Source organism: Betta splendens, chromosome 9, assembly GCF_900634795.4.
Source record: "Betta splendens chromosome 9, fBetSpl5.4, whole genome shotgun sequence".
In the NCBI taxonomy this organism is placed as follows: domain Eukaryota; kingdom Metazoa; phylum Chordata; class Actinopteri; order Anabantiformes; family Osphronemidae; genus Betta; species Betta splendens.
Window position 1 is genome coordinate 29,030,153 of NC_040889.2, and position 11,908 is coordinate 29,042,060.

The following is an 11,908-nucleotide window of genomic DNA, read 5'->3' on the forward strand; positions in this document are numbered from 1 at the left end:
TGCAAAGAATGTGCGGTGACTGGGAACGGAGAAACCCACATTCAAGGCTGACGGCGAAGCAACTAGTAGCTCAGTGTTCCAACATCCACAAACGGCAACTGCTATCACAACTTGAGATTGACGAGATACAACACAAATGCTACGGCAAGGGGGAGCCAGGACGCCAGGTCAGAGGGGAGGTTTCACCATCTCCCCAACCGGAAATTGGGTACGAAGCCCCAATAAGCACAGATACGCTGAGCGAGGCAGCAACTGACCTGAAAGATAAGATCATGGCGAGATTGAACAAGCAACCCCGAACCCCACTACAACGGCTAAGTGAAGTACCATCAGAAAGTCTCATGGAAGATGTGAATGCAGCATTGAGAGCGATCCCTACCACAACAATCACAGAAACCAATGAGCTGATATACGCTTCAGCATCAGTGATCCTAGAGGTGCTTGGCTATAAGAGCAACCATGGGAGGCATGAGAAACAATACCCACCATGGAAACGAAGGTTGGAGGCAAAAATCAAGGCAGCTCGGAGGGAAGTGAGCCAAATGACAGAGGCCCAGAGAGGTGCAATGAAAAGACCGATGCCCAAGAGGTACAGCCAGATGCCCATACCTGAAGAACTCGAAACTGCCAAGCAAAGGCTACAAGCCTTGGCCAGCCGCCTAAAGAGATACACCAGAGACAACGAAGCCAGACGAATAAACCGGGTGTTCGCAACACAACCTGCGAAAGTGTACTCTCAATGGCAAGGTAATAACAACAGAGCAGACCCACCAAGGCTGGAAACTGAACAGTACTGGAAGGGTATATGGGAAAGGGAGGCATCACACAACAGTGATGCACAGTGGCTGGTGAATCTGAGGGAAGACCACAGCAACCTCCCTGAACAGAATCCAGTGACTATCACAGTGGCAGACATCCAACATAGAGTCTCAGGTATGAAAAACTGGACAGCACCTGGCCCTGACATGATCCACGCCTACTGGCTAAAGAAGCTCACTGCAATCCATGAGCGCCTGGCAGCACAAATGAACCAGCTGCTAAGGGATGGGACTCACCCTGAATGGCTAACCAAAGGGCGAACGATCCTGATAATGAAAGATCCCTCAAAGGGTGCAGTCCCATCCAACTACCGGCCAATAACCTGTCTCTCCACAACATGGAAGCTCATGTCAGGCATCATCGCAGCTAAGATAAGTGGGCACATGAGTCAATACATGAGCGAAGCACAGAAGGGCATTGGTAAGGATACCAGAGGAGCCAAACACCAACTCCTGGTAGACAGAACAGTCGCCCAAGACTGCAGAATGCGACACACCAACCTGTGCACAGCCTGGATCGACTACAAGAAAGCCTATGACTCAATGCCACACACATGGATCACTGAATGCTTGGAGCTGTACAACATCAACAGAACTCTAAGGGCCTTCATTGCAAACTCGATGAGGTTGTGGAGAACCACCCTTGAAGCCAATGGGAAGCCACTTGCCCAAGTATCCATCAAATGTGGCATATACCAAGGAGATGCACTGTCCCCACTGCTGTTCTGCATAGGTCTGAACCCCCTCAGCCAAATAATAAACAAGACTGGCTATGGATACCGACTCCGGAACGGGGCCACCATAAGTCACCTCCTCTACATGGATGACATCAAGCTGTACGCCAAGAGTGAGCGAGACATCGACTCGCTGATCCACACCACCAGGATCTACAGCTCGGACATCGGGATGTCATTCGGACTCGAGAAATGTGGGAGGATGGTGACAAAGAGAGGCAAGGTAATCCACACAGAAGGGGTCTCACTCCCAGAAGGAACAATAGCCGACATTGAGGACAATTACAAGTACCTTGGAATACCACAGGCAAACGGCAACCTTGAACAGGCAACAAGGAATGCGGCAACAGCCAAATACCTCCAACGAGTAAGGCAAGTCCTAAGAAGCCAGCTCAATGGCAAGAACAAATCCCAGGCAATAAACAGCTATGCCCTGCCAGTAATCAGATACCCTGCGGGAATAATAAGGTGGCCAAAGGAAGAGATACAGAGCACAGATGTTAAGACACGAAAGCTCCTCACCATGCATGGAGGGTTCCACCCCAAATCCAGCACCCTGAGACTGTACGCTAGCCGCAAGGAAGGAGGCCGAGGACTAGTGAGCGTGAGAGCCACTATCCAGGATGAAACATCCAAGATCCATAAGTACATCAAGGATAGGGCCCCGACAGATGACGTGCTGAGTGAATGTCTCAGGCAGTGGAGAACAGAGGATGAGATGCTGGAAGAGGGACCATCATGGGAGGACAAGCCCTTGCACGGGATGTACCACCGGAACATAACTGAAGTGGCTGATCTCAACAAATCCTACCAATGGCTTGAAAGGACTGGGCTGAAGGACAGCACAGAGGCACTCATCCTGGCTGCACAGGAGCAGGCCCTGAGCACCAGAGCCATAGAGGCCCAGATCTACCACACCAGACAAGACCCAAGATGTAGACTGTGCAAAGAGGCCCCAGAGACGGTCCAGCACATAACTGCAGGGTGTAAGATGCTGGCAGGCAAAGCATACATGGAACGCCATAACCAAGTGGCTGGCATAGTATACAGGAACATCTGCGCGGAGTATGGACTGGAACCCCAAGGTCAAAGTGGGAAACACCTCCCAAGGTGGTAGAGAACGAGCGAGCCAAGATCCTGTGGGACTTCCAGATCCAGACTGACAGAATGGTAATGGCGAACCAACCAGACATTGTGGTGGTGGATAAAGAGCAGAGGAAAGCCGTAGTGGTGGATGTGGCAATACCAAGCGATGGCAACATCAGGAAAAAGGAACATGAGAAACTAGAGAAATACCAAGGGCTCAGAGAAGAACTGGAGAAGGCTTGGAAGGTGAAGGCCACAGTGGTACCTGTGGTGATCGGAGCACTAGGGGCTGTGACCCCCAAACTGGAGGAGTGGCTACAACAGATCCCTGGAAAAACATCCGAAATCTCAGTCCAGAAAAGTGCAGTCCTAGGAACAGCAAGGATACTGCGCAGAACCCTCAAGCTCCCTGGCCTCTGGTAGAGGACCCGAGCTTGGAAAGTGGATGAGACCACCCGCGGAGGGTGAGAATAGAGTGGTGGTGGTATATATATATATATATATATATATATATATATATATGCCTGTGGTGATCGGGGCACTGGGGGCAGTGGCCCCCAAACTGGAGGAGTGGCTACAACAGTTCCCTAGGAACAGCAAGGGTACTGCGCAGAACCCTCAAGCTTCCTGGCCTCTGGTAGAGGACCCGAGCTTGGAAAACGGATGAGACCACGCGCGGAGGGTGAGAATACAGTGGTATATATAATAAAGGTGATGAATCTTAATTGAACTGACTTTTGATTTTTCCTTTCCCATGTTTATTGCTGCTCTTTAATACGGTAGAGCCATGTTTGGTTGGTTCACTAGCTACCTAAAGCCCATCATGGTATTTTAGGAGGTGGGTCGGATTTTTCCACTCAACCTGACACCATATGGATTTTGTTCCCATCCTAATGGAATTGCAGAAATATTTTAGGGGAATCCCATTACGTAGCATTTGAAGTGCTGTAATAATGTACTCACAGTCATTTTCCCACTGCGGTTGGCCTCCTCTCGCTCTGCCAGCGCTTTCAGGAAGTTATCTTTGAGTTCTTTTCCTGCACTTGCCAGTGTCCTGGAAAAGACAACACTCAGTCAGTTTGAAATGTTTCTCTTAACCTGAAAAAAGTCACATGAAGCCATAAAGCTGACCTGTAGAAGCTTTTTACATTTTAACTTAGAGAAGCTTTGCAAAGTTAAGTACAATGGTTGTTGTTTCTTCTCTGACACTAAAAACATTACATTTCAGGGTTTTCACTAAAACGCATCTGAAATCTGAACGAAAAGGAGAATATCAGCCATCCTTCAGGATGCAGGCAGCGTAACTCACAGCAGAGTTTAATTAATGCCATTTTAATGATGCTGCGGCAGCTTTTTACACTTTTCCTGGCCCGTTTCCATGACACAGACCTTTGGCGCCCATTCCTATCCACACCTGAAAAAGCACTGGCACTAATATCTGCACAGTTAACCCTGCCACACGAGCAACAGAACTCTGGAACGCATCCAGAATTCACTGAGCAAAACATTCATGAGATCCACAGCAAGTTAACAGCTCAGAGGCAGTAAACAGCTCCTTATAAATAGAGAGACGTGGTAGAAACCAAACTGCAGAAAGGTTTAGGTGCAATCAGACCTAACTTGAAGGTTATTATATTATATCAAGTGTAGTATTTATGAGTTTATTAAAGGACAAAAGTGGTTCTAAATAAAACTCATGACATTAAATATTAATTATTATTAAATTAATTAATAATGAATTATTTTGATTGATGGAATATACTGATATATATATGGTACAGTATAGTTCCTGCTTGATTATTCTCTCCTAGACCTTATAAGCTCTACCACAGTTTATCTGAATGTAAAATGAGAGTCATAACCTTTGACTTTGTCTGAACCAGAAATCCTCTAGTCATAAACGCTGTCCTTTCATTCTAACGCCACTGCTGCACGCGTCCAGTTCTGTCTGCTGCTGCGCCCAAGAGGACAGATTCAGTTATATTCTGCAATAATGACTCCCCAAGTCCACTTTAAAAAAACCTCAACAGCCGCAACAAGCACAGACAAACAGCCAGACCTAACATCACAGTGAAACACGGTTTGAGTTTGGTAGCGTCACGATTCACATTCACAGCACTCATCTGGCCAGAGCCCCACAATGGAAGTCTTAGAGGAGTCACACAGTGTAAAAGTGCACCAACAGCACATAGTTGAAGGCTGGAACCTCACTCCATCTTCTGAGTGAGTGAAGGATCGCTGCTGGGTCATGGGGGCCGAGGCCCCAAAGTAAACACAGGTGTTGAGGAGGAAAGTGACCGGGGTTACCCCAACCAGTAGCTGAAGCAACACACAGTCACGGAGAGTGAAGACTACTTCAGCAAAACACACAGAGCTCAGCGAGCTCCAGTTTCCAGTCAATTAACGCATTGCTTATCAAGCCTCATTTGGAAGGGTTAACTAGAACTTCTCTATTAAATAGCAGTTATTAGGGGCTAATGACTGGGATCTGTGTTTTAAGTGTCCTGTTTCTGGATTGCGGTTGAGGCAGGTGGTCCCTGGAATTATTAGAAAAGAACGAAGGGGATGTGATCAGTCATCATCTGGTTTGTTGATGAAATATATCTGTTGAACAGCGTCTGTGGAGGGAATTTAAAAGCAGATGTGCTGATCTGACACTTTATGCTGTAAATCATCAATGTTTCTGCCTCTCAGGTACCATAGCGGGGTAATATACTGAGAGGGATCACATCCACTACCTAACGACACCTTCAACGACGTCATGCAAACAGAAAAACACAGCAAATAAGAGCCAAGTTTGATTTAGACAACAGAGAATGAACACACATGCCAATCAGCTCTGGCCATTAAGACTGAACAATAAAACCACTTCATCCTCCCACTCAACAATCAAATGATGAAACCTCACATGTCCCACAACTTCATATCAGTAATAAACCAGTGTGGCCCAAAAGGCCTGTTTAGTTTATGGATGCTTTGTCCACTGTTGGGGGCGAGTGAACAGCTGTTACTGCACAGCCACTATCTGCGGCGTCCAGTCTGTTTACACAAGCATTACAGAGAACTACTTAACTACACAGCACATAAACCTACAGACATATTTCCTGAAGCACTCAAGTGATTCCCACTAGAATTAATGATCTGTCATTAAAAAGTTCTGTGAAGAAGTGAGGTGGAGCAACAGCTTCATTTAAAATTCAGCAACTGCCAAGTGCTGTTTTCTGATCTGGACAAAAATGAATAAGAAGAAATAACAGAGTGAGGCAGTTGGTAAAGTGTAGCTTGGACAATATGACAGATGGGAACCTTTAATAATCTGCTGATAGAACCTCCACATGCCATGCTGAAATATTTTTCCTTAAAGTGCTTGGGAAAATGAATCTTATGGAAAATATTATTTTGGGCTGGTGAACATCAGGGGAAATTCCACACAGCGTGACAATTTACTTTATTGAGAGCTTTTTTTAAATCCTCTGTCACCTCTGATTACAATGACTTGACTGTATCAGTTACACATGTGCTACATATGATACCCTACCTGTGCATTGCGTCCACCTCGGCCTTTGGGGGTCTTTGGGGGGTTTAGGAGGTTGCACGTTGCCTCCCTGGGAATCAAAGGAATCATTGTCATCCTTGTCACACTGAGTTCTTATTGACGCTAAAGTATATATATTAGGTTGAAGGGGCATGAGGTGGCGGTAGATTCCATACAGAGAATAAAGGAGATGGATTCACTTTTATGTGAAGTGAAATGTGATGTGTGCTGTAGATTTGGGCAGCGCTGCATTAAACCCACTCTAACGTACGTCCGAGAATGAAAGAACAAGCTCCGGTCCCTCGGTGGCAGTCTGCCCTGCACATGTTAACACTGTGGTTTCTTAGATTTCATTCTAATTCAGAGTTTCCCATATGAAATCATTTATTTCTCACTTAATTTCAGCTGCTGATGAGTGAAGAATTTTCCTATTATTAAAGGTCCATTGTTTAATTTCTAGTTACATAAACGACAGAACTATTCCTCAGTTAAGTTTGAAAATGAAAAGTATTGTTCCGCAGGCCTCATCCACCATCACCATCACACTGATGCCAGCGCAGTCTGGGAGACTGATTATAGGAGCCTCAGCGCTGTGTATGATGTGGAAACCACTTCCTCCACTTCATCAGAGGGTGCGTTTAACGCAGCTTTACGTTCAGCTTGATCAAACAGGGGCCGACAGGGTCAGAGGGGCAGGATGCTACAGATACAAGTGGCTCTAGGTCTGTGTAGAGATGAATAACATACAGTAGGTTCTATTCTTGAGCATACGCCATGCTGTGAGAAATGGTGCAAGTGATAGACAGAGCACAACAAATTAGCCATGATCAAAATCTGATTTGATTCCTGTTGATACGAGTGCATCTTTGTTTGACATGTTCTGATACAGAAGCTGTAACTGCAGACACCCTATCAGAACTACTTTGTCAAAATAAGTCATAATATTTTCAGGGGTTCCATGAAGCCAGTGAATTAGTGCAGCTGCTTTGTTAATCAAGTCATTAGTATGAAATATGGAATGACTTGTAATGTTGTAACATCCAGGTCAACGACAGCCTGTTATTTATTATCTGTTTATCTGCTGCACCAGCTGGGCCTGAGCTGCCGGGTGTTGATCTATGGGCTGCGCGCTGGGATGTGGTGGCGAGCTCCAGCCCGTCTCCGGACTGAGCTTCCAGGGCAGAGCTCGGAATTTACACAGGCGTCCAAAATCACAACGCGCAACGACGGCAATTGGCTTGACAGCATATGTAATAGAACCTGCAGAACCTGGTGGCCCGAGGGCTCTCCACGGAGCGGAGCGGAGCAGAGCGGAGCGGTGGGGGCTTGGCTTGCTAAAACGCAGCCTGGGATCAGATCGGAGGCTTCTTGTGTCACTCACATCCAAAGTCTTATTTCTGCTGCGCGTATGGACTTTGGACCCGCAGTAGAATGGACTCACTGTGCGTGTTGGTGGCACCGGTTTAAGTTGGCACAGTGATGGCTCACCTTAATACAGAGCAGCAGCACAATGGACAATGAGTGCGGTTCTGGTCTGGACTGTGGGGAGGTCGCAGGGAGCCTGATGGGAACCTCTGGGCTGCCATGAGCACGCGAGGTCGGACATGTGCTGACTCGGACTTGTGAGCCTGAGCAGAGGAAATGGAGGCCTCAGCAGTCAGTCTGCTCAGCAGCCCGCCCTGCTCCTCTTCCCGCGCTCCAACTTTATATCAAGTGTTGTTATTGTCCAGGATTCAAGGAGTTCACATATAGATGCATTTGACTTACACTGAACAGAATGCTGGCTCGAACATTTGACAGGTTGAGAAGTCGTTTGGAATGAAATAAGAAATCAAATATATTCTGCTTAAATAAAGTTTGACACATAAAACTTATATTGTTTCACTGCTTCAGGCTGGAGTTTGATAGCATGAAATATGAAATGTGAATCCACGAGTCATTTAATGTATCTATTCAACTCAGATCTGACATCATGTGGCTTTTGCCAGATAAACGACATGTTCGCTAGATAGATTCTACACTAAGCTAATCCTGACTCAGCACTTTGGACCATTGGAACACAGCTCTGTCATGTCACATCCTCTAAACTCTCCTTTTAAACACATCTTTAATGTATATGTCTACTGTGAGTACTTACTGTGATGCGGTGGTGTGCTGCCACCCACTTTCATTTTCAGGCAGACTGTTTAAAGAATGACACAGGGCAACAACAGGGCAACATCTGATTAGCATTCACAGCCCTATCTCCACTCCCTGGGTATTTTATTACCACAGGTGCAGGGGCATTCATTGATCAGATGCACGCTACAGGCGAGCTTAGCCCCTAATTTAAAACAGCTCTATTTATACACCTGCAGGCACTAAAGGTCTCCAAGAAAGCACAGGGAGGTTGAAAAGAAGAGAAAGGAAGAGAGAAAAAACCCGAGCACAGTGACGGAACAGGGAAAAAAGACACGCCTTGGGAGACGTGGGTGAGCGCTGCCAGAACAGCAGGCCACTCGGCGCTCAGTCATTCCTCACAGCGCTTTGGAAACGTGCTCAGATCGAAGCTTCTTGTATTTTTTCCTCTTGCCCACTTTTACATTTGTTTATCAAGCAGCTGCCGCACGTGTTGTGTAGAAGCAGCACTGATTACGCTCGGCCCTTTGCAGGTGGTACACTGCTTGCTGGGGCCTGTGACCAGAACAGGGGGTCACAGGGTCAGTTTGGTGGAAGTCCAATCAAACCCACAGAGAGGGAAGCGCCGCTTTGGATGGAAGAGGTCTGCTAATGCAGCTTTTTCCCCTTTCTTGACAAGGCTTTTTGTAAGATGTGTTGAAAAGTAACGATGCCTGTCAACGAGTTCAAAAACTGGATAAGAAAAGAAAATATGTTGGCTTAAAGTTGCCTACAGGTTATTGGTGTTGGAGCAAAACTCCAAACAAGACGTTAAACGTCCTAAAAGTTTCCGTTATAGTTCACATAATGGCTCTCAAGAAGGGCCGCCAGCCCAACAGACAGCAGCTGTACCAGGTGATTATTTAATGCATTGATCAAAAAAATTACATTGTTGCGTTAAGCCATCATTTACCTAGAAAATAATCACATCCAAAGTGAAGTGAAAGCCTTTGAAATAACAGACGACTGCTGCCTAATGACCCTGGCCAGGACTCAGAAAGCGCTCTCCACAGACTTTAAAGCCGTTACAAGTGATGTCTTTCCCAGCAAAGTCCCATTATTACCAGAGCATTTTCATCCCGCACTGGTGAAAACAAGCCACCCTCACCGGCAAGGAAGGAGCAGGCTCAGAGCACTGACTCACCCCACGCTCCCCACACAGGTGTTCAAGCATGTGAGGAGATTCAAGCATCCAGGGGGGTGTCCTGTGAACCAGGCCCAGAACAGCAACCTGCTCCTGCCAGGTTTGACATGAAGGCCAAACCAAACAGCTTCTGTCATGTCTCATACTGTGGTTTTCAAACGAATCACCAACGTGCCGAGTTGAGACACAACTGAGTTTGTACTGAACTAAAACATCCAGGAATGACTTGGATTTAGTTGGCAAAGAGTTAGAGTTCAGTTATAGTGAGATGGACAACAGGTTTCTGACCCTGAACCACACCGGAGCCAAAGGTGGGAGACACTCACTCCAGGCCTTAAAACACACACGGCTGCTTTACAACGCCTGTCTTTTGAAAACCCACCTAAACTCAAGCCATAACACAAAACCTCACCATCATTTCCACAACAGAGCCTGTTCTGTGTTGTGCCTCGAAGCTCCAATTTAAGTAATATATTTAAGAATTTGTGCAGGGGAGCCAGTTGTTTGGAGGATTGTGACCGTACTAAACAGCAGCACAGACATGAATCATGGTGCAGAAGTAGCCTGGCTGCTTTTATGTTGTGACACTGAGCCACCTCTCTTGATATGTTCAAACGTAATTGCAGTGGATGTTGTCAATTTGTAGAACCCAGTCCAGTGTTCCAAACACATCAGATTTGAGGATCACTGTGTCAACATGGATGTAGATGTTGGAAACGGAACAGACTGCTGTGGATATAACATCCTGAGGTTCCTGTACAACACGTCCCCAGGTCCTGTTGGGACAAGATGAAAGGCTTTGTGGCCTAATATCACAGTAACTGCAGGTGTGGAGGCTCCCATTTCACCCGTGTCACTGATGTTCAGACGTTTGAGGGAGGGGGGTATGATGAGACATCTGCACGTCTGGATAACCATCTGACGGTTCAATCAAATGCAACACCTACCAGGTAAATGTTTGGACTTTCCAAAGACTCTGTGTGTGTGTGTGTGTGTGTGTGTGTGTGTGTGTGTGTGTGTGTGTGTGTGTGTGTGTGTGTGTGTGTGTGGTAACTGGTCTTTTCTGGCTGCTCTTTAAAGGACACACCACAGCCATGTGGGTTTACCTACTGTGAGAACACAATCTGTGTGATCGCTCTTCCGAGGAGGGGCAGTTTATGGAGGCGTCCGATGTGTAGCTGTGTCATTCCACTTGTTTATCTCTGCATTTTATTTGACTGCATATACAGTACATACAGGCCTTGTGTGCAGGACATGCGCTTGATAAATAGCTCCCATTTGTCCACCAAGATAATATGCTGCTCAAAAATGCTCTGCCTGCTTTGTGGTGCGTCCTGTTACAAACAAAGGACATAACATTTAGATTTGACACTAGATGAAGCATCACGGTGGTAGCACAGGAGCATGTGCCCAGGAAGCTCCACCACTGCACAGACTCATTCTGAGAAAATGACTGAGAGGCATTCTTCCAAAATGGAAGTTAATCCAGTAAACCACACAACACTAACACAGGGAGACACTGCGCAGGAGCAATTCTTCATCTTGTAGCCGCAGTGACTAATTGATTCCAAAATCAACTAAGTCTGCTCAGACTTTTAAAAACAGCCAAATTGAATTTTCTGAATAGAACAGAACCTGTTCTGAGTCTAGCGTTTGACTGATGGTCGGTGAGGATTTGTCTGCCCTGCTAGTCATGCAGAAAACACCGCAGTGAGTGTGGGTTGGTGGGAAGTTAACTCACACTGGCCGGCTGCTGTTGTAGAAAGCGTTGCTCTTTGCAGGCTCAGCAGCCTGTGCAGCTGCTGTCCTCTCCATAAATTCCTCCCTGCTCAGGACCGTGCCCTTGTGGCCGTGCTCCACCAGCCTACGGGCCAACTCCCTGCTCTGCAGGAGAAAGGGAAAGGAAAGGAGTCCGTCAAGGAAAGGGCCTGGAGACTGTCAGAAGCTGTCAAGGTGTCAGTGCTGTGTTCCTCCCAGAGGCCACTTCACAAGCACAGCTACAATTCCCCTTATTACGTGTCAAAATGTGAACGTCTCAGATTAAGGTGATGTGTTTGCTTTTGAAAGATGGAACTTGAAAATCCTTGGTATATTTGCTTGACCAACTATTTCAACCATACAATAAAAAACTGAATTCAGTGAGTAGTGACAAATACTGTTAGCCAGTGGGATTTAGCTTTAAACCATTTCCCTTTCTCCAAATCCAGAAGTGATGATATGCTCAGCAACACCACTTTAGGTTTGTGGCTTTAGAGTGATTTCATGCTTACACTCAGGTCCATTCATCTTGTACAGTCAGTGTATGTTCAGTGCCTCAGCACAGATTGTTAGCTACATTATTCCAATCACTATTTGCGGACCCACCGTCACTGAAGCCAAACCATAAAGTCATCATCTAAAAACCAAATCTTGCTGTCAAATCCTGTGGTTTGTC

General features: G+C 46.4%; 1 protein-coding gene across 3 annotated transcripts in view; it reads right to left on the reverse strand.

Moving 5' to 3' along the window:
• The window catches only part of cfap299 (cilia and flagella associated protein 299), a 50,063-nt gene that overhangs the window by 36,489 nt on the left and 1,666 nt on the right, over positions 1-11,908 (reverse strand). For all 3 annotated transcript variants that reach the window (XR_003786946.3, XM_029162554.3, XM_029162553.3), the window contains exons 2-3: positions 11,216-11,358; positions 3,602-3,692 (exon numbers count right to left, since the gene is read on the reverse strand). Coding sequence is in view for 2 of the 3 variants with exons in the window: in XM_029162554.3 (XP_029018387.1) it covers positions 3,602-3,692; positions 11,216-11,358 (234 nt within the window). In the remaining variant the exon portion in view is untranslated. The remainder of the gene's footprint in view (positions 1-3,601; positions 3,693-11,215; positions 11,359-11,908) is intronic.